The sequence below is a fragment of the Pyricularia oryzae genome, chromosome 5 (genome assembly GCF_000002495.2).
Source record: "Pyricularia oryzae 70-15 chromosome 5, whole genome shotgun sequence".
NCBI classification, from domain to species: domain Eukaryota; kingdom Fungi; phylum Ascomycota; class Sordariomycetes; order Magnaporthales; family Pyriculariaceae; genus Pyricularia; species Pyricularia oryzae.
Genome location: NC_017852.1, coordinates 179,644 through 201,230, shown reverse-complemented (window position 1 = coordinate 201,230; position 21,587 = coordinate 179,644). Strand labels below are relative to the sequence as shown.

Here is a 21,587-nt window from a genome sequence, read left to right as displayed (position 1 = left end):
GGCGCTACGTACTTTTGACTGTGTGACTCGCAAGCGACCTTGTTGTCGTTTGTCTGATGGCTAGCCTGGCCGTCCCAAAATGCGATTGGCTCTCGATTCTCGGCTGATGGGTTGTGCTCTTTCTTTTTGCGACGCAGTGCCTGCTTCAATCGAGCTCGCTGCTGTTATTTGGGGAGACACACCCATGGAAACTTATTCGGAATAAACTTTGACAGTCAAACCAGCGAAGCACTAGAACAGTTTAGGGGGGGAGGGAGGAGGTTCACCAATAGACGAACACTGGCTTTTTTGTCTGTTGTTTTTTTTTTCTCCTCTCTTTTCTTTTCTGCGTGGCAGTTCTTTTTATGGGTCTTTTTTTCCAGGTTGCTGAGGCACGTTTTATTGGGGAGGGAAAAAAAAAAGAGACTAGAAACAACGACCCAGGTAGAGATAGAGAAAGATGACACCATGTTCCATGCACCACAGACCGGACGTCATGCCGGCCGCGAATCCGGGGAGATAAAACCAGGCAGCTTAAACCCAGTATAGAAATGAACGAAACCGGGACCTGGGGCTGTCCATCCACATGGAGGGGACAGAAGAATGAGATCAGAGGTTAGCGAGAAAGATAAGATGCGGAAGCGAGTTTGAACACCAGGTGAACCATGTCGACGTGTCGACGATACTTTGCGGCTAGGCTGTTATGTGACGATCGAGACCGCGCCAAGTTCCGAATTTGGTATTCCTGGTGATCAAGATTGAGTCCCGACCATACGTTGACCATGACATTTTTTTTTGTTTGTCTCCTTTGGCTGAGGTCCGTCTGACTAGGTAGGTAGGGTGCGTGTTAAGGTAGTGGGGATAGATAAATTTAGCCTATGACCTTGGTTCTGGGTCTAGTGAGTGAGTATATATCTGTATAACTTCTTCCCATTTCTCGTCGTCGAGGGCTTTGTTATACCAACCACCTTACGGCACAGCGCAAGCTGCCCTAGTTTTCAAGACAAACACATAACCATCGCTATCATTTTTTTATTTTTTTTTGTTTGGTCCACAAGTCTAGCACATCAACTCGCTTGATATGCCCACCACTTTCATTTTCATTCTCGACCCGAATACGTCTGAAACAATATAGTCACCGTGACTTATAAGTAGACCAATTCACAGCACAGCACAGTTCCCTGCCGAGACAAAAAAAGAAGAAGAACGACTTGATACGTTCATCCAGTAAAAAGCAAAAAGCAAAAAGCAAAAATGCACATCAAATATCTCGTCACCCTTTTGGGGTTCCAACAGCTGGTCTCGGCCTTGCCGATGCAGCTGGCCCAGAACGGCGCGGCAGCTCCTCAGGCGCAGGCACTAGACCAGGGCAAGAAGAAGGGCAAGGACGGCAAGGACGGCAAGGAAATGATCACGAGCGCTCTGGAACAGGTCATGACGGTGCTCAAGAACCTGGATACGGCCATCAACAACATCGACCCCAAGGATCTCACCACGGCACAGCCGCTCCTCACGGTGGCGCAGACGTCGATGGGGACGTTCCAGGAGGCCAACGCCAAGATCCAGGCGGCTCCGAAGCTGGGGCTGATCGACTCGCTGTCCATTGCGCAGTCCGCCTCGGGGCTGGGCGACCAGGTCAAGCAGACGCTCGGCGACATCGTCAAGAAGAAGCCCGTGTTCGACATGCTCGGCGTCAGCCCCCTGATCAGGGACCAGCTGGTCACGCAAAAGGCCCAGACCGGCGGCCTGCAGGAGGCCGTCGTGTCCAAGCTGCCCGCCATCGCCAGGCCCATCGCCGAGATGCAGACCAAGGACATCACCAAGGTCGTCGACGACGCCATCGAGACCTACAGCCAGCCGCCCGCCAACCCACCTCCAAAGGCCGCGCCGCCACCGCCCAAGACTTCGCCTCCTCCTGCTCCTGCACCGGCTCCGGCTCCGGCTCCTCCGGCTAGTCCACCCAAGCCGCCGAGCCCTGCTCCAGCTCCGGCTCCTCCGGCTAATCCACCCAAGCCGCCGAGTCCCGCCCCCGCACCTGCTCCTCCGGCGAGTCCTCCGGCTACTCCTCCCAAGTCGCCGAGTCCCGCTCCTCCTGCTAATCCTCCGGCCAATCCTCCGGCCAATCCTCCCAAGCCACCGAGTCCCGCCCCCGCACCTGCACCTGCACCTGCACCTGCACCGGCTCCCGTGCCTGCTCCCGCGCCTGCACCCAAGCCTGAGCCACCCAAGCAACCTGGAACCCCCGGCACCCCTGGAACACCCGGCACACCCGGCACACCCGGCACCCCTGGAACCCCCGGCACCCCCGGGACCCCTGGGCAACCTGCGCCCGCTCCGGCCCCCAAGCCGCCGAGTCCAGCTCCACCTCCAGGCACGCCTGCTCCGGCACCTGTTCCGGCTCCAGCGACTCCTCCTCAGCCCCCCAGTGTGCCCAAGCCTCCCAACAATGTCAACTAAGTCGACCCACGCACAGAGCAGGCCTGCCTCCCCCGCTCCTGAACCATTTGCGCCGATATGTAGTCACTCATTTCAAGATTTGAGACTGCAGTCAATTTGGTCTAAAAAAGAAGAGAAAAAAAAGACTTTTTTTGCTAGTATATTCTAGTTTTATCTATACCTATTCTTTTGGGTTTCGGTTTTGCCACAAGTACAGCAAAAGTCTATGGGATGCTATGGTGAGGGGTGAAGTTTGCTCTGGAAATGGGAATGTGATTTAATTTGTCTTTTTTTCTTTCTGTCTTACCCTTTTCTTCTGTTGGCTTCTTGGCTAATAAAGGTTACCAGTTGCATGGGTGCGTATGCAATTGCAAGGAAGCACTATCACTATTTTGTACCTGCCAAAGGAGCCAAGTTGATTTTCTTTTGTGTATAGCCTTTTTTCTTTTTTTTGTGCGGCGAAAAAAGTACCAATGGCAAGCCGGCCTCTTGCTCAGCAGAATGAGAAAATAATTAATATCCAATAACTGTATGGAAACAAGCTCGTATTTTGCTCTTCAAACGTCAATATGTTGTTGTAAAATAGAATGTGGGGTAAATATCGTGGGACGAAAGCACATACAAACTCCAATCTTGTATGACCTTTTCGGTCGACAAACAATAAACTTGACTGGCCTGCAGCTAAAGAAATGCAGGGAAACGCGGAGAAAGCCGCGTTGCCGTAATAAAAACCCGAGGGGCTGTGTACCCGCGGATAAACACGAACGGATCGTGTTCTTCAGCAGATTTTCTCCTCTTTTACCAAGTACCACATATAACGTTGCGTACCCCCTGTTCGGCACCCCCCCCTGTTCGGCACCCTGAAAATCTAACAACGAAATGCCTACTTTTATAAACTGATTTAAATATAAAATTATCAACGGACAAAAATACAATCGTTTTCACGCTTCTCCGGTTCATTAACCTCTTCTTCATCAGCTAAAGGTTCCAAATTTTCTATATCATTTTCCTGCAATCCAATAATGTTCTGTTTGTTAACCAAAAGCTCGTTTGGATCCGGAACCACCCTCCTCCTTTTAACCGGCCGTATTGCCTCCAGTTGTGCTTCCAATAAGCTGATTTTTTGCTGGGCGCTAGCCAAAAGGGTATCTTTGGCTTCGAAGCTTTTTTGGACTTTTGCAAATAAAAGACGTGAAGTAGCGTTGGTTTTGTTGGATTGGGAAAGTTTTTGCAGTTGAAGTCGGATATCTCGGGTCGTTTTAGGGGTTTTCCAAATAAGTAAAGACGGGTCGTTAATTTTTTGGGCTGGGCTTTCCGGTGTTTTATCCCTTTGCAAACCGTTGTTTTTATCTTTTATAACGTTGGCGTTGCTATTTTCTAACAAAAAAGGGCTTAAAAGTGGTTTAACCAAGTTTACCGGCCATAACCCCGTTGTACGCCAACCAGATTGAATGGTTTTTGCTATAAATGCTTTTAATCTGGCTTTTCGATAACAAAGTAGGAAATTTCGTTTTCCAATAACTGTTGAACAGCAAAATTGGCTAACAAATCCAAGTTGACGTCGATAAGCTTCTTTTAACGGCCCAAAAACCGATAGATCCAATGGTTGAAGAACGTGTGACGAATGAGGGGGTAAATATGGGAGTTGAATATTATTTTGCAAGCAAAGAAGCATAAATTCGTCCGTTATATGTGATCCATGGCCATCCAAAACTAATAACCGCTTTTCAGGGGTTAAAGGTTGGGTATACGGAATAAACACCTTTTTTAACCATTCGATAGCCGTTTGGTTATTTGTCCACCCGTTTTCGGTTGCATGAAATTGCCAATTATCGAAAGGGCTTAAATCCGTGGGAAACCATTGTTGTTGTACGTTTTTTCCCTTAAATATAACGAGGGGAGGGAGGGCAACGCCCGTAGCCGATATACATTCGATTATAGTCGTCCAACCACGCGTTCCGGGCTCTTTTCGTTGCAACGGCCGGATCCCGTTAAGCCCTAATACTAGGCCATTAGATCCTTTGCCTTCCATTATACCGGTTTCGTCCATATTCCAACGGTTTTCCGGTTTAATAGCGTTAATAACCGGGTTCGTAATATAAAGCCACCAAGATTTAATTACCTCCGTAGTAGCGCCATTAACCCGGGCGTTATCTATTCGACGGGGCCTTTGGGTTTTAAGGATTGGATAACGAGCCAAAAAACGAGTTATCCAACGTTTTCCAAGGCCTTTTGTCTCTCCGGCGGCTTGAAGAATTCGTTCGGCAAAAAAGCGTAATTCTTGATGCGTTGGCGGAAGCCCTAAAGCTGTTTGGGTAAGTACCCAATCAGCCAAATGCTTTTCCTGTTCCGTGGAAAGCCTTTGAAAAGGGCTTTGTGCTTTTTTATAAGGTTGAGAACCTTTAAGTCGACTTTGAAGTGTAGACCTAGGTATTCCCCATTTTCGGGAGGTTTTTGCAATTGGATTGCCATTATTGACGTCGTTAATTGCAGATATAAGCTGTTTTTCAGTATATTGCTTCATTGGAAAATGGAGAATTAAAATCAGAAAAAAGTAAATCCAAAAGTGACAGATTCATCGAGATATTTATAATAGAAGTTGGAGGATAAAAATAAAAGTGTTGTTATTTTTGGGTGCCGAACAGGGGGGGTGCCGAACAGGGGGGGTGCCGAACAGGGGGTACGCAACGTTATAGTAGTTGGAATGCCTCTTCAACAAATCCGCGATTTGTCTTCCCCATGAGCCGGGCTCCTGCTCCCAGAGCGAATTCGAGGTCTCAGAGGCTGTTAGTGTCTAGTCTCCACAGTCTAGTAGAGTAGATATTGTTGACCATAGCCCAACAGTCTCTTTCCTCATATGAGCGTGTGCTTACACAGTGGGACCTATCTCACTCGTCATCCCCGGCTTCTAATCCTTCGCACCCAACAGCATGAAATGTCCAGGTTACTGCCTTTGCATTTCAAAGGCATAGAACCCCTTCGCAGCAGGTGACACATCCGACTAAATTTTAATACTATGCTACCTGACTATAACGTCAATTTGCACGGACTTGGAATACCGATAGTTCAACGCGTCGTTGGTGCATATAGGTCGTTGCGGTAAGCTGCACTCTTATCTTGCCGTCAACTGGTGGAAGCGCATTGCTCGACTTGGATTTTACGTCACCGACCGAGGAACAAGTTCAAGTCGCGGGTCATCGTATCTCCTATAGCTGGAGCAAAGGTTGTGCGATCCAGTAAAGTTAGTAAACTCTCGTGTCAAGCAAAGTCTCAAGACCTGTATGAACATTGTTGACTCAGGAGCTGGCGCAATGTGTTGCTCCACTAGCAAGAACCCTTGCAAGGTGAGAAACACACTGCTTCTGCTCATCAGGGATGGTAGGTGCGCGCCACTGTCGCAGCTTGGAGGACACTGGATGGCGCTAGATACACGAAACCAAGGATATCTTGTCTTGGCAAATTCGCTCACCGCCGCCCAGAACGAAACTATGTTTGAACAGAAATATTTCCTGAAACTCGTGACTGATTTGCAATAATAGAAACATGCGATGCAAAACACAGAAAACCACATTCTATTCTATACAGTCTGGGAAATTTACCTAGGTCAACAATAAGCTTTGGTTGCGGTCCAGGGTCCACGCCTACGCATCTGACAAACACTGAGCCAGCCCATCCTTCTTGAGCACATGTTCATCGACAACGCAACTCGAAGCTGGATAACAAGGCCCTCCAGAGGTCTCATGAGTGACGTTTAGTCTTTAGACGACGGGGGCCATTCAATGAGGCTAATATGAAATGTCTGTCCCTGAAATAAACATGAGGCTCGTCCGTGTTCCCCGCTGGGTTATTCCCCTCACAAGGTGCAATTTCTTTCTTCTTCCCCTTCCGCCGAGGTAACTGCTGGACACCGCGGCGCTTTTCCCCAAGATCGCCAAGAACCGATTTGTCTAACCCCAAGTAGGCAATCGTCCGAACAAGGTTGGCACACAGAAGGAACGGCAACAGGGAGGCCCCCGATTGTCAAATTCGAAAAAGAATTCAGGTACCGATATAAATGTGGAGTGGGATGGGCGTTTCACACGAGCCCATACCGCATGGCATTGTCTTGTTGGTGCGGTTTTTTGGACTTTTCTTTTACAAAGCGCATAAGCAGTTTAGCCGCACCCCAAAAATGTGCGTTTTGGAACGTGGGTGGATCGTCCTCCTGGGAGGGATCAGGCCCGGATGGTTTACTTAATTTAGGGCAGCGTCTCGTGTGGGGCCGTTTGCTCTTTTTGGGTATATCGGAGACTGCATTACCGACACGGGACGGTATTTGTCTGCATCTGATGTTCAGAGTAACATTCGGCAGCAAGGATGGCCCCAAAGATCCCGGTCAAAACGGCTCCCACGTTGCTTTCAGGCGAAAGAGGTGATGCTTGACTGCGGTACTCTAACCGTGTTTTGCTTGGCTTTTTTGGGGGGTTTTTATTTTTATCCGTGACGTGGTGCGGTTGAGCACCCATGGATGACGTGAAAATAGGAATGGCAACTAAACAAGTAAGTAAATGATTGCCGGACGAGAGGAGAGGTATGGTAGATATAAAAGGGGCCCAGAAGTCAACTTGCCATGTTTGTTCAAGTCTTGGAATCAACCAGGCCGTTCACCGGTTTTACCGTCTTTCGTTTTTGGAGTCAACCGGCATTCTCTTTTTTCTTTTGGTTTTCCAGTCCTTCGTTTATATTTCCGACTCACGATACAAAACATTCTCATCATGACTACCCACAAGCAATGCACCCTCCGGGCTGTGCTCACCGGACTTTTGGTGGCACCAGCTTGCGTGGCCGCCGCCCCCAACGGCACCCTCCACCAGCTGGCCAAGGCGGCAGGCAAGCTCTATTTTGGCACGGCCGTGGACAACCCTGAACTCGACGACCCTCAATATCGGCCCGTCGTTGGCAGCGGTGCCGAATTTGGTCAGATCACAGTGGGAAACACGCAAAAGTGGCAGTTTACCGAGCCCGAGCAAAACAAGTTCGACTTTGCAGCCGGAGATGTCATAGTCGATTTTGCCAAATCCAACAGCCAAATTGTTCGCTGCCACACCCTGGTCTGGCACAACCAGCTTCCTCAATTCGGTAAGTTGTGTTTTGCCACTTGCTCTTTCGAGACAATATTGGAAATATTTGGAATGGGCAATCCATCGATGTGTTCCCCTATCCCCACAGCCGCCCCCCCACCCCGCCCAAAGCATAATTATACAATTTCAATTGCACAATTTCAAACGACCAGAAACTAACGAAACCAAAGTATCATCGGGAAATCGGGACCGCGACTCGCTCACCCGCGTCATCGAATCGCACATCAGCAACGTCGCGGGCCACTACAAGGGCAAATGCTACGCCTGGGACGTGGTCAACGAGGCGCTCAACGACGACGGGACCTTCCGGGACTCGGTGTTCAACCGGGTGCTGGGCCCCGATTGGATCCCCATCGCCTTCAAGGCCGCCGCGGCAGCGGACCCGATGGCCAAGCTGTACTACAACGACTTCAACATCGAGCAGCCGGGCAACAAGCAGCAGGCGGCGCTCAGGATTGTCGATCTGGTCAGGGGCTGCGGGGCCACCATCCACGGCGTCGGCTTCCAGGGCCACTTCACCGTCGGCCAGACGGGCAGCAAGGAGTCTCTGGCCTCGGTGCTCAACTCCTTCGCCGCCAAGGACCTCGACGTCGCCTACACCGAGATCGACATCCGCCACGCGAGCCTCCCCGCCGACGCCCAGGCCCAGCAGCGCCAGGCCGACGACTACGCCGCCGTGGTCGGCGCCTGCCTGTCGGTGCAGCGCTGCGTCGGCATCACGGTCTGGGGCGCCTCCGACGCCCACAGCTGGGTTCCGAGCACCTTTCCGGGCGCCGGTGACGCCACGCTGCTGGACAGGAACATGAACCCCAAGCCGGCGTATAACCGGGTTCGGGACGTGCTGGCTGCTGCCGGCCGTAAGAGAAAGCGATCTCCCAGGGCATTTTTCTAAATATGCTTCTCTTTCTTTTCCTTTTTTTTGGTCTTGTCTTTTTATCTATTTGTTTTCTTGTTTTCTTCTCTTTCTTTCAGGAACTGAAAAGAGAAAAATGGACGGCGCTCCCTGGGGGATTTTGCGACTTGTCACTGGGTGGACATGTCCATGGTTTGCTCGCCACAAAGCGCGACGGCCCCGTCCTTCTGCCGGCGGAACCTTTGTTCTTCCCCCCCTGTAGATATTTATTTGCCTGGGTCTTATCATAGAAGCTGCAAATACAAGTTTGTTGTTTTCAAAATTTTGCCGACGCTTCCGTCAATCTCAACTGCACGTGCATGGTTTCCTCTCCCTCCCAAGATCGCTAAGTCTCTTGTTGCCCCTGGCGCGTGGAACTGACTATCCACCACGGCTTCACTCGGCGCTTGTAAGCGCATTAAAATTAGACAGGAACGCAGCTGCCCCAACCCCCTAGTCTCCTTTGGTAGTACTAGACGCTCGCTACCCGACATTGCGCTTTGATCGCAGCCAAATTAAACTACTCGAACTGCACGGGCTGGGTTGCAGCCGGTGGAACGCAGGGGGAGATTCGAGGCCTCTGCACTTGTCAATCTTTTGAGGGTTTATTAAGGTCGTTTTCTCCCCATTGTCATGTCTCTGAGGAACTAGAGGGAATCTTGCACCGCATCGCGTCGCAGGCATATCTTTGGTGCAATGTGGACAACAAGGCTTCTCTCGCTGCTGCTTCTCTCGCTTGCGAGCAAGGGTTGCCTCGGTCAATGTAAGTCGGTCGAGACTGCGATATGCCATCGAGACTCCGATATGCCAGAACCACGCAGTCGCCAACGGCCAACCACTTGGCTGACTAGACTCTAGAGTATGGCCACGTGCTAACAGTTTCTTTTTTTTTTTTTCTTTTTCTGTTCGTTAGCGTCGGCCGCAATCCGTGGCAGCGTCACCCAAGCAGAGCTCGACACCTTCAAGCTCTATGCAGACTACACGGCCGCCGCCTACTGCAACAAGTCGCCCGACCGCGTGTCCCAAAAGATTGTCTGCGGCTCCGATGCCTGCCCCCTGATCGAGGCCCACGAAACAACCATCGTCGCGACTTTGGCGTGAGTGGGCACCAGCTGTGTCTGCACAGCCCCCCCTTGATTTTGTGGGCTGGCGGTGGATCGCATCACCAACTGACTGACTCGAGAGCGCCCACTAACCCATTTTTTTTTCTTCTTGCCAGCGACGACGGTGACAGGGCGGGCGGGTACGTCGCTCTGGATAGCACGGCAGAGAGGATTGTGGTCGCCTTTCACGGCACCATAACTTTTGCTGGCTACATGGCAGAGTAAGTCGGTCGTTTGGTCGGTCTGATGCATTATTAGCCGCCGAACCCCCTATTTTCTGGACTTGGTTTGTTGCTTTGCTGCCGCGCGGCTGTTCAACTGACATGTCACCCGTCCATCCGATATTTTAGTTTTAATGCGTTGCTCCAAGATGATGACCTTTGCCAGGGATGCCAGATCCATGCAGGTTTCAGATCTATTTGGGCTGCCGTTGGCGATGTTAGTACAGTAGCCTATTCCACCCGCTCTTTCATGCCGGGACAAAACAAAGTTCCAAGACGGATAGATGGCTGACGTGGCGTAAACCGCTCCCGCAGGTCGTGATGGAAACGGTCGAAAAGCTGCACAGCGAGTACCCCGATTATTCCATCGTCACCACCGGGCACAGCATGGGCGCGGCGCTCGCCACCCTCGCCGGCGCCAATCTGCGGCAAAAGATTCCAGAAAAGGTGATCGACGTCTACTCTCTAGGATCCCCCCGCGTCGGCAACCAGGCGTTCGCAGAGTACGTCAGCGCACAGCCCGGCAGCGTCTTCCGCATCACCCATGTCAACGACCCAGTCCCCCGGCTGCCCCCCAATTTGATGGGCTACTACCACACCGACGTCGAGTACTGGCTCTCGACGGGCGGCGCGCTGACCACCGACTACACGCCCAACGACGTCCTGGTCTGCAAGGGCATCTTTAACAGGAACTGCAATACCAAGAGTGACTTTTTCGGCTTTGGCTTCGCCGCGCACGTCAATTACCTGACGAGGATAGGGGCCTGTAAACCGTGAGTGATAAGAAAAGAAGAAAAGAACAAAAAAAAAAAAAACTGTAGATTGCTGGCGAAAAGGAAAGCTTCGGAAACTCCCGAAAGTGGTGCGCAGATCTTTTGGGTGGTTCTTCGCACCATGTACACTAGTGGAAAGGCTTAGTTCATGTAATATTACCAGACCCAGAGAGAGATGTGATAGGCTCCGGCAGCAGTTGAGCCGATACGAGGCCCATAATACTGATGGAGATGATAGTCCAAAATCCCCACCACGACTCTCATTTGTAGCGTATTGCCAGCGTAAGGATGACATCGCCATTGACAAGTGGAACCAGTTTGGTGGATTTGGAAAAGCACAAACTCCATTCCGAATTGTCGTTTACATCATGACTGCAGTGATGCGTCGTCCCCTTGATACGTCACGAAGCAGCCCACGGGAGCTCAAATTTTCAAGCTCATCATCTAGATAAGGTAGATATAGATATGCAGACGTTATATATACAGCGGCTCGAGTTGCGCACTTGATATGTAGGCATGCATATTCTCAACGACAGCCCAACATTTCATCTGCCCTTGATCAGTCTCAATTAATCAAGGATCGATAATGGACGAGACTACCCCGCAGCACCACAAGGGCGCAATGCTCGGCCACGCCGATGGCCAGGCTGGGCCACACCGCCAGACGCTTCGGCACCACCTCGTCGCGGCGCTGGGCGAGTTTGTCGGCACCTTTTTGTTCCTCTTCTTCGGCTACGCGAGCCACTCCATGATCGCCACGGCGGAGCGGCCGACCCCCGAGGGCCTCCGCGACGGCTACAGCGCCCAGGCGACCGTCTTTATAGCCCTGGCCTACGCCATGGCCATATTGGTTACCGTGTGGGCCATGTATCGCATCAGCGGAGGGCTGTTTAACCCTGCTGTATGTCAAGTCCACTACCCGTTTGCTCAAAAAAAAGGGGGAATTAAGAAGAGGGAAAACAAAACAAACAACAGAGAATACTGACCATTAATCTCCCCTCCCACCAAAACAGATAACTCTAGGCCTGGGCCTGGCGGGCCAGCTGCCGTGGATTCGCATCGCCGTCCTCTTCCCCACCCAGCTCGTGGCGTCCATATGCGCCGGGGCCGTCATAGAGGCCATGCTGCCGGGGCCCATCTCGCGGGTCAATACAAAGCTGGCCCCGGACGTCAGCGTGACGCAGGGCGTGTTCCTCGAGATGTTCTTCACCGCCTACCTGCTCTTCGTCGTGCTCATGGTCGCGGCCGAGAAGTCCAAGGACACCTACATCGCCCCTGTCGCCATTGGCCTGGCCGCCTTTGTCGCCCTTATTCCAGGTACGCCAGGCTACGATGGCCGTTGCACTGTTTTTCTTTTGTCGTCTCCGATAAGCGTTTATTCTTTTCTTCTTTTTATTTTGCTTTGCTAAATCAACCCTCATCAGGTGCTTACTACACGGGTGCTTCCCTCAACCCTGCCCGAAGCTTTGGCTGTGCCGTCGCTGGCCTCCAGTTCCCAGAGAATCATTGGATCTACTGGGTCGGGCCGTTTCTGGGCTCGGCCTTGGGTGCAGGGTTCTATCGGCTTTTGAAGTTTTTGAACTACGAGGAGGCGAATCCGGGACAAGACTCTGATTATCCCCTGTATAACCAAAGGGTGTAGGCTATACACAGGCCTGATATGGTAATGAATATTGAGCGTTTTTATCTTGCTAGAAGGCTTATAGAAAGATTTAATCTGCCCTGCTCCTGGATAAGGTCGGCTATGCACTGCCATGATGCTAACCTCGTTCCGCTGCTCCAACAGCATGAGAACAGGATTTGTTTGTCTTCAACTGACACGGAAGAATTTAATGTGAACATATATACACTTTTTCAATGATTAGCAGCCCCAACACATTTCCCCTTGTATCTGTACCAACCAAGCGAGCGTGCTACTCGGTATTTCCCATATGTTCTCCAAAGGCACAAAATATATTTTCTCAGAAAGTCCAACATCGTTATCATCATAATTTACCCATGCCAGAGTGTGTTGTCGATGACACTTTATTCTTTGATCATGACGCGACCGTCGCTCTTCTATCTAGACACCAAAGTCCCATCGTTGCCGTGTAGATGTGATCTAGAAGGAACGTCGCTGCCGAGTAGCAGGTCCTTCAGGACAGCAGGACTTTCGGCGCAGTAGATCGCTGCGAGGTGGTAGGCCGTCGCTGAGCAGCTTTCTGCGGGTTAAATTTCTGAGCTGGTTTCCGCTGGGTAGATCTCTGCCTGGAGAACTGGCTTTTGAGCACAAGGTAAAGAGCAAGCACCGCCAGTTGGACTCCGCTTCCTTGGCGGGTTTCAGGTCTTGACTGTTGGCCTCGACCCTTTTCGACCCAATAATGCCGGTCCAAGAGATGGTGTTTGTGGTCGCGAACTCCTTGTCGCCATGAGCCGGGTTTTCGTTTTCAACAGTTTTGTCGTGGTATTCATCATCACCCACAAATGAAGAACCAATGTCAGCTTCGTCCGTCGAGTAGTCAAAAGCAACAATCTCCGATGTAGCAAAGAAAGCTTGACTGGTATCAGCCGAGTTATGCAGGAAGTGTTCCTCAATCCAGGTTTGGATGTTGACTTCTTCGGTTACAGCGTGGCTTTTCAAGCCGCCAAGTCTTCGAATTGTGCGAGGATCGCGAGGGTCAACATCGTAGAGGACTGCAGGGGTCATAGATAAAGTGAGGCCTGCTATCCGCAAGACAAAAGCAGGAAGAAAAGGAAAGCACGAGCGAGCAATGCCGAAAACAGCCAGAAGATTGTTACAACCTGACAACGAGTGAATGCAGAGAAGGGTCTGAGATATAGGGAAAGTTGAGTGGCGCAAACGTTGTAGCTTTGTAGATGATTTTACACAAGACTTTTAACATTTGAAGCTTTCGTTGATGCCATGCGTACTTTTATCAATTACCTCTATCGCAGCCCCAAATTACTATGCTGACAGTTTAACAGCAACTCACTCATCAGTACTGTATATAGTAAACTGTGTGCCTTTTGGCCGAGTGACACGGAGTGTTAATTGCTTCATGGCTCTTTTGATATTGCTGTTGGGTGCATGGCCGGTTGTTATCCTTGTGGAGCTTGTGGCTTATGCGGCCTGTCATGCTGTCTAGTTTCTTGATTAGCGAGCAAAAGAGGGGTCCGTAGGTACTCATTTGTGTCCAATGGAATTTTAACACGCGAAACTTCTGGTCTTTTATTGGGTGGCGTGTTACGTCTCTACTTCCCATCCCTTGACCAAAGCAACAAAATGAATCCATATTGGAACTAATTTGGAACCTCTGAACCATTTCATCTCATTCAATGAGGTTGTAACATGGAAACTTTTGTACTCCATGTTAAACCGCCGACTAATAGCGGCACCAAATCCGAGGGATTTACTTGGGAAATGCTATTGGGATATCAGGCTACTAAGAAGACATGGGAGCGTCAAGCAAACAAGGAGACTGCATTTCTGGGCAGAACTCACGCCGCTTTTCCTTTTGGAAACCCTGCCCGAATATCATGCTTCGGTGCTTTGGGCGAAAAAGCCCGAGGTGGACGGTATATCAGAGTGAAAGATGGTTGGCATTATTGGGGAAATGGATATACTTGCTGCTTGCAATGGAATCAAAGTCTCTTACTTGTCGTGCTTTACAAAATGTGAGTTCAATCATCGACATTCGTATCACCGCTTTTGCGTTGGAAACCATTCTTCTCTGGGCTACCTTGGACTATTCCACGCCAGTGACCCTGACCATGGAGATCACGCTCTCCATTCTAGTTCACCAGCACATGCCATACACTTGGTCTTGGTGGGCTCAGCTATATGACCGTCTGTCCTTTGCACACGCGCCTCGATTAAAGCAGAGAGTTTATTTTATCCCTTCATGCTGCCCATTGCCAACGCTGTGAAAGTCGGAGACTAGAGCCAAAGTTGCAAGCCAGGTCCCATCCGTCTGCAAAAGCGCCCATTGGTGTCTTTTATTTGACTCCCGAAAAGACCAGCCTGTATTCAGCGCCGGAAAAAGCAGATAAAATGCAGAGACAACCGTCATCAAGGTGGGGCTGATAGGAGTGATGCTTGAGAGCCCTCGCGAGTTTCTTCCACAGCCCATGGCACGGATTCCGAGTTACAACTTCTCGGAGCCATGCTCATAGGATCAGCTTTGCCATGGGAGGCCTCCAGAAGATTCACCAGCCAGACGAGCTTGCTGACCTTTCATGGAGCCCAGACCAAAATGGTTCACACTTGCCAGGGGCACGACCAAACTTGGTAACGAATATACGCCATGTCTTCCTCTGCTCGCACACTCCCTCGCCAAGATTTTTAACGGTCTGTTTTACAAGCAGACGGTCGCGTCCACGATTAGAAATGCAAACACGTCCTTGGCTCGGCTCGGCACAAAGCATTGTTGAGGGGGGAGAATCTGCTAGAGCAAAATCCTAGTCGAGAAATTCAAGACTACGGGGAATGCTTCTTCTCATGTTGTTTGTTTACGCAGTAAGAGACTTGACTGGTCGCACGACCCATGCAAGGCGAGAGGGGTACGGAGTTGACAAGAGGTAATAATGCAGTCTAGTGCATGTCCTTTTCAGCCTTCCCGTGTCTTCGGGGGCTGAGCATCGTTACCCCAGAAGAAAGGCTTAGGCGAGATTGACGGGAGTGGGGCCGAACCTTGTTTGGGCCAAGTTGGGGTCGATTGGTGAAACAAAACTTGGGGGCGGGATTTGCAGGGTTATTTTTTCAGTGCATTCACTCTGTACTCTTGCTGCCAAACGGTCCTTTTGAAAGTACCCTGCATAAAGGATTCGGCTCGGTGACTGCAGAGCTCTAGGGCTGACTGTAATAGAAAAAATATCGGGCAGTAGCAAGGGGTGAATGCATCATTGTAATTGTACTTTTGTATAATTCAAGATTGACTAACGTTGGGCTCCACATCTCCGACCCCCCTAAAGTCCGGCCCCCTTGAAAAATGTAACGACGAAATACCCCTTTTATAAACCGATTTAAATGTAAAACTATCAACGCACAATAATACAATCATTGTCAGGCTCTCCCGGTTCGCTAACCTCTTCTCCATCGTTCAAAGCTTCTAAACAGTCCCTATTATTTTCCTGTGCTTCATAAACGTTTTTTTTGCTGACCAAAAGCTCGTTGGGATCCGGAATTACCCTTTTCCTTTTGACCGGCCGTACCGCCTCCAATTTTGCGTTTAACAAACTGATTTTTTGCTGAGCTTCAGCCAATAAGATATCCTTGGTTTCGAAGCTTTTTTGGACTTTTGCAAACAAAAGCCGTGAAGTGGCGTTACTTTTTTCGGACCGGGAAATTTCCTGTAGTTGAAGTCGAATATCTCGGGTCGTTTTAGGGGTTTTCCAAATAAGTAAAGACTGGTCGTTAATTTTTTGGGTTGGGCTTTCCGGTGTTTTATCCCTTTGGAAGCCGTTATTTTTACCTTTTTCGACGTTGGCGTTGCTATTTTCTAACAAAAAAGGGTTTAAAAGTGGTTTTGCCAAGTTCACCGGCCATAACCCCGTCGTACGCCAACCAGATTGAATGGTTTTTGCTATAAATGCTTTTGATCTGGCTTTTCGATAGCAAAGTAGAAAGTTTCGTTTCCCAACAACCGTTGAACAGCAAAACTGGTTTACAAATCCCAGGTGACGTCGATAAGCTTCCTTTAACGGCCCAAAAACCGATAAATCCAACGGTTGAAGAACGTGTGACGAATGAGGGGGTAAATATAGGAGTTGAATATTGTTTTGCAAGCAAAGAAGCATAAATTCGTCCGTTATATGTGATCCATGGCCATCCAGAACTAATAACCGCTTTTCAGGGGTTAAAGGTTGGGTATACGGAATAAACACCTTTTTTAACCATTCGATACCTGTTTCATTATTTGTCCACCCGTTTTCGGTTGCATGAAATTGCCAGGTATCGAAAGGACTTAAATCAGCTGGAAACCATTGTTGCTGTACGTTTTTCCCCTTAAATATAACGAGGGGAGGTATAACAGCCCCCGTAGCTGATACACATTCGATTATGCTCGTCCAACCCCGCGTTCCAGGCTCTTTTCGCTGTAATGGCCGGATTTTATTACGCCCTAACACCAGGCCATTAGATCCTTTGCCTTCCATTATACCTGTTTCGTCCATATTCCAACGGTTGGCCGGTTTTATAGTATCGACAACGGGATTTTTCAAATAGGACCACCAAGATTTAATTACCTCGGTTGTAGCCCCATTAACCCGGGCATTTTCTATTCGCCGGGGTCTTTGGGTTTTCAAAATTGGATATCGGGCTATAAAACGGCTAACCCAATGTTTCCCAAGGCTTTTTCTTTCTCCGGCGGCCTGAAGAATTCGTTCCGCAAAATAGCGTAGTTCTTGATGCGTTGGCGGAAGGCCTAACGCGGCCTGCGCAAGTACCCAATCTGCCAAATAGGTTTCCTGCTCCTGTGAAAGCCTTTGACAAAATCTTTTCGCTTGTTGAATTGACTGGGCCCCCTTTAAACGATCGTGAAGGGTACTCCGAGGAATACCCCATTTTTGCGAGGTTTTGTGAACTGATTTGCCATTTCTTATGTCAGAAATGGCAGCAAGAAGCTGATTTTCAGTGTACTGTTTCATTGGAAAGTTTGGAGCAAGAATCTTCAAAAATCAAGTTCTAAAGTGAAAAATTCGTCTAGATATTTATAAAATAAAACAAAGGGTTGATGTGGCTGAGTAGATATTTTTAGGGGCCGGACTTTAGGGGGGTCGGAGATGTGGAGCCCAACGTTACGAGCTTTCAATGTTAAACGTAAACATGATTTGAGATTGTTTTTACTATAAAGTGCATCCATTACCAGCTATGTTTTGCACGACATTCTAAAATAACCAGAGCACCTTCCCTCACCAGCTTAATACCGCTCACCTAATCTCGTCAATCTAATTCGTGGTCCCATCCCTCAACATGCGCTTCTTTACAACCCTCCCTTTCATGGCCACGGCAGTGCTCGGCCTCGCCACCGGCCTCGTTGACCGTGCCGACCTTCCCGATGGCGGATACGTCTTCAACCACTACGACAACGGCACCGTCACGGCTCTCCCGCTGGACACGCCCGGCGCCGAGGAGATCCTCATCAAGCCTATTGTGCCCAAGGCGGAGCCCGAGGCCGAGCATGGTATCCAAAAGCGCTGGGTCACTTGCAGCCCCGGCAACACTCTCGATCCCGCCGGCGTCGACGAGGGAGTGAGACAGCTGTAAGAGATTCCAATGCATGTTCAGAGATGGAATAAACAGCTGCAAAGTGCTAACAGCCAATCTTTCCACGCTACCAACAGCAAGAACTGGGCTGGACCAGGCGGTCGCTATCTTTCGTCTGGCGATCGAAATGCAGTCATACGGTTCATATCACGTGGCAGTAAGTATCTTGCTCTTTTTTTTCAGCCTTTCATTTCAAGTGTTAAGTTCTGACCTGCGCCGCAGTGATGGTTTACTATTGCATTGATACCAAGTGGTGGACTGGAAATCTCGATATTGCAGATATCGATTACGCTCTGCGCAACATGGACTCGGTGTGTCGCCGCTATACTGCTTCACACTTCCAGTGGGACTCTCCCGAGATTGTCGGAAAAGCAGACGTGAACCTGGCCGTCTGCTGTGGAGGAGGAAACTGCTAAACAAGGTTGCCTTGGTACTTGGGTCGAAAAGACAAATGCGGATTCAAGCTATGGAAGTCTAGGATGTAGATTAATTTCAAAGGGTCGCCGGGAGTGGTATGGGCGCAGCCCACGACACCGTACGTAGTGAAGTGGGACTGCTATAAAACATCGCAGACCTGCCACGCTTGGGGCTCATTACCTTGTAGATATATTCGATTATAAGACTGCTTAGCACCAATCAGTCTCTAGTTAACCTCAATACTTGAGACCGATCGTAACTTTACGTAAGTCATTTAGAACCCTACCTAGTTACTCAGCCAAACGCTCAGCTGCTTCAACCCACTGTACTTTCCCATAAGAACAGGTTACCCCAATACCTTGATCCTAACATCGCACCGTGTATGATTATTTTATTTGCGATGCAATCTGTTTAAAATAATAATAATGAGGATAAATGTAGCTTTGTTTTACTTGCACGGCCTAAAGTAAGTATATATATTAAATATTCATCGGTTTTGTGCAGCATATTTCACAATGCCTGTCTAGCATACCATGTATAGCATCTAGCAAATTAAAAAAGAATTTGTAAATTAGGAAAAAAGGTAAAAAGCCCGATTCAAAACCTTGGAGATATTAAAGTTAAAACTCAAAAAAGCTACACGGTTATACGGTTATATGCGAATGCATCAAGTGGCCAGGGTACTGACATGCACGTTAATAAAACAAATGAGCGTAATTATTTAAAATAACTACCAAATAAACGTCGACCCGTAAACAACAAACTTCCCCCTATTTACTTATCCACGACTGTAGGTTCAGTATCAGTCCCGGGATCGTCAAATCCCCCGCCTGGCAAATCACCGAAATCCTGATAATAGCCGCTATTACCGTCATCGGTCACACAAGACTTGGCGTCGTCATCGTCGTCGACTGCGGCACGCGCCATCAGCTTGCCGCCCTGTCGGCGGCCGGCCCCGTGCGGAACTAGTTTACCGCCCCGTCGGTGGCAAGCACGGTGAGCCGCACGGTTTGAAGGGCCGCGGCCGGCTGGACCGGATTTTTGGTTGGCAGCAGGCTGGCCAGTTCCGTGATTCGCAAAGCCGTTTGTGTTGAATTCATTGCCGGCGCCACCGACCGTGGATCGAGCAGCTAAAGCGTCGGGGTTTTGGATATTGCCCGTGTTGGCGTGCACCGAAAGGGCAAGAGTTAAAGTGGCGAAAAGGTTGCAGGGCCGCATCTTGAAAAGAGTGGCAGCTGGGAAAGTCCAAAAGCTGGAGAAGAGGAAACACTGGAGAAGAGGAAAAGCTGGAGAAGAGGAAAAGCTGGAGAAGAGGAAAAGCTGGAGAAGAGGAAAAGATGCCGCGCAAAGGTTGTGAGTTGAAAGTGAATGTTGGAGCTGATGGGGAAAATAAAATCTGGTCAAATGAATGCAGTTGCCTCGGGTTTATATATCCATTGCCCAAGTCGTATCAATATATGTTATTTATAGTGTTGGCATATTAAACCGCCATTTTTTGGTTATCCAACAGCCAAATGTCTCCATTTTCAGGTCCACATAGCAAATGTCTGCACTGGGTATTTTTTTGGCTAGGATTCCTCGGCCAAATCAAACATAGAGAATGGTGACGAATAAAGGTAGCTACGTTAATTGTGATATCGAACCCGTTGGCGCCTGCACAGAGACGCAAATTTTTATTTATTTTTTTGCGTAAATCGGGTTCGAAGTATAGGGCGTTTACTAGCTTTAGTGTTTTGCGTGGATATGGGTGGAAAGTGCGTTGTTCTGTTACGATCAAGGTATCGGGGTAACCTGTTCTTATGGTAAAGTACAGTGGGTTGAAGCAACTGAGCGTCTGACTGGGTAACTGGGGTTCTCAATGACTGGGGGTGAAGTTATGATCGTTCTCAAGTAAGTATTGAGGTTAACTAGAGTTTGATTGCTGCTAAGCAATCCTAGAATCGAATCTATCTACAGGGTAATGAGCGTGCCTTATATAGACTATGTTCCGAATGTGATCTCTCCTGAAAGGTCTCTGATCTTAAAGACTCCCCAGGGTCTCTGGAGATCAGGTTGTGATCTTTGAGATTATCCCTTGTCCGTTTGAGATCAACTGTCTTGGCAGTCACGTGCTGTCACGTGGCTTTGTCCTTACGTAATCCATGTTCTGCCGGTCGGTGACTTTTCTGGGCGAGTGTCGTCAGGAGGGGTGTGACCCCACCTGGCCTCCCTGGTACCGGCCCAACTGTCTGGTCGTAACATGTTCGTTGCGCTTGGGGGTTGGGAATAGTTTCATACAACGGTCCCAAAACGTATTTGCGCCGTGTTGTTACTGGGTGGAATCAAAGGTGGAAACAATTGCCTGCTGGATAGCCAAAAGACACGGCTTGATAGTCCAGCCCTATCTATATTACGCATATTATCATGCATTGAAGAAAAACTTGGCGCATAATATATCATCTTAATAAATTTATTTTTATACTTTATTTCTACATTGATTCATTTTTTAACCTGCGTCTTTTACAGCAACAGTAAATATTTGAAAAAGAAACCTGCTGAAGAAATATTAAAAAAGTATAAATTGTTAAGGCCAAGTAAATGTACCACGGATGCTAGTCAATTGGCATCTAACGCCGAAAGTTCTATCACGAGGTGAGGAAAGGAACCGAACAAAGTCCGGAAATTAACGCGACGTGGATAAACGTGTTTGCCCGCAGTGCCGCAATTGGAATCAACCCCGAGGGGGCAGGAGAAAGGGCTTGGTCTTTCGCAAGCTGGGTAATAGGGTTCTCAAGGTAAGGACTTGAAGTCGCCTTACTGTCGATGGTGGCCAGAGCATTATGACAGACTGATCTTGCGATCAAATCCCATACTCCATCACTTGTTCTTTTGTGGTGACGATCAATAATAATTCATCCAGTTGAGGTCACAGCCCTCGTAACCTCGCGTCAAGAGTCGAGACATGAACTGGTTCGCTGTCCGGGTGGAAATGCCGAGTTCCTACAATATTTCTCCAATGACTAGGGATAGAACAATGCCATTCCGAATTCGCGGCATCTTTCAAAGTCACGCCTTTCCCCATTCCACCCACACAAGCCACGTAGACGTAGCTAGATTTACCCTCGAATTTGGACTTTACAACCTCAAAATCTCAATTTAGAGCATATCCCGTGAAAGGCGGTTCCTCTTGTTGTGTTCGCTGTCCTTGTAGATACTGGAATATCTGGGCATCCCTGGATTTGAAGGAGCGGAGAAAAACGTAGTCGGTCGGCTGAGGTTCAGTACGGTCGGAATTGCTCGTTGGTGACTCCGAGGTAGTAGCGACAGCAGTGCTTGAAAGCAAAGAAAGGGCGGTGACAGCAACAATCAAAGCGCATGTGTTGAAAAACTTGGCACAATGAAAAAGGCTAATGTTTTGAAGAGG

At 49.1% G+C, this 21,587-nt stretch overlaps 7 protein-coding genes across 7 annotated transcripts; 5 read left to right on the top strand and 2 right to left on the bottom strand.

Moving 5' to 3' along the window:
- Window positions 1-857: 857 nt before the first annotated feature.
- On the top strand, window positions 858-2,436 carry MGG_11009 (uncharacterized protein; the record flags this gene model as incomplete). The annotated part of the gene is made up of 2 exons (XM_003717680.1): window positions 858-878; window positions 1,411-2,436. 2 exons carry the CDS (start codon window positions 858-860, stop codon window positions 2,434-2,436), a joined length of 1,047 nt encoding a protein of 348 aa, XP_003717728.1.
- A 4,733-nt stretch (window positions 2,437-7,169) lies between these two features.
- On the top strand, window positions 7,170-8,650 carry MGG_14243 (endo-1,4-beta-xylanase; the record flags this gene model as incomplete). The annotated part of the gene is made up of 3 exons (XM_003717679.1): window positions 7,170-7,533; window positions 7,706-8,392; window positions 8,508-8,650. The coding sequence occupies 3 exons, from the start codon at window positions 7,170-7,172 to the stop codon at window positions 8,648-8,650; spliced, it is 1,194 nt and encodes a 397-aa protein (XP_003717727.1).
- Window positions 8,651-9,123: 473 nt separating this feature from the next.
- Window positions 9,124-10,528, top strand: MGG_14244 (uncharacterized protein; the record flags this gene model as incomplete). Its single annotated transcript, XM_003717678.1, has 5 exons — window positions 9,124-9,190; window positions 9,341-9,524; window positions 9,647-9,751; window positions 9,881-9,968; window positions 10,067-10,528. 5 exons carry the CDS (start codon window positions 9,124-9,126, stop codon window positions 10,526-10,528), a joined length of 906 nt encoding a protein of 301 aa, XP_003717726.1.
- Window positions 10,529-10,990: 462 nt separating this feature from the next.
- On the top strand, window positions 10,991-12,257 carry MGG_10783 (aquaporin-2). Its single transcript, XM_003717677.1, has 3 exons — window positions 10,991-11,425; window positions 11,538-11,841; window positions 11,949-12,257. Exons 1-3 carry the CDS (start codon window positions 11,111-11,113, stop codon window positions 12,164-12,166), a joined length of 837 nt encoding a protein of 278 aa, XP_003717725.1. The 5' UTR covers window positions 10,991-11,110; the 3' UTR covers window positions 12,167-12,257.
- Window positions 12,258-12,625: 368 nt separating this feature from the next.
- Window positions 12,626-13,640, bottom strand: MGG_10782 (uncharacterized protein; the record flags this gene model as incomplete). Its single annotated transcript, XM_003717676.1, has 2 exons — window positions 12,626-13,197; window positions 13,544-13,640. 2 exons carry the CDS (start codon window positions 13,638-13,640, stop codon window positions 12,626-12,628), a joined length of 669 nt encoding a protein of 222 aa, XP_003717724.1.
- A 3,833-nt stretch (window positions 13,641-17,473) lies between these two features.
- Window positions 17,474-18,183, top strand: MGG_10781 (uncharacterized protein; the record flags this gene model as incomplete). Its single annotated transcript, XM_003717675.1, has 3 exons — window positions 17,474-17,763; window positions 17,821-17,924; window positions 17,990-18,183. The coding sequence occupies 3 exons, from the start codon at window positions 17,474-17,476 to the stop codon at window positions 18,181-18,183; spliced, it is 588 nt and encodes a 195-aa protein (XP_003717723.1).
- Window positions 18,184-18,958: 775 nt separating this feature from the next.
- On the bottom strand, window positions 18,959-19,402 carry MGG_10780 (uncharacterized protein; the record flags this gene model as incomplete). The annotated part of the gene is made up of 1 exon (XM_003717674.1): window positions 18,959-19,402. One exon carries the CDS (start codon window positions 19,400-19,402, stop codon window positions 18,959-18,961), a length of 444 nt encoding a protein of 147 aa, XP_003717722.1.
- Between the last annotated feature and the right edge of the window lie 2,185 nt (window positions 19,403-21,587).

Coding starts and splice junctions, on each gene's coding strand:
- MGG_10783 (XM_003717677.1), top strand. CDS start 11,111: ATGGACGAGACTACCCCGCAGCACCACAAGGGCGCAATGCTCGGCCAC. Junction 11,426..11,537: donor GAGGGCTGTTTAACCCTGCT/GTATGTCAAGTC, acceptor CCACCAAAACAG/ATAACTCTAGGCCTGGGCCT. Junction 11,842..11,948: donor CTTTGTCGCCCTTATTCCAG/GTACGCCAGGCT, acceptor AACCCTCATCAG/GTGCTTACTACACGGGTGCT.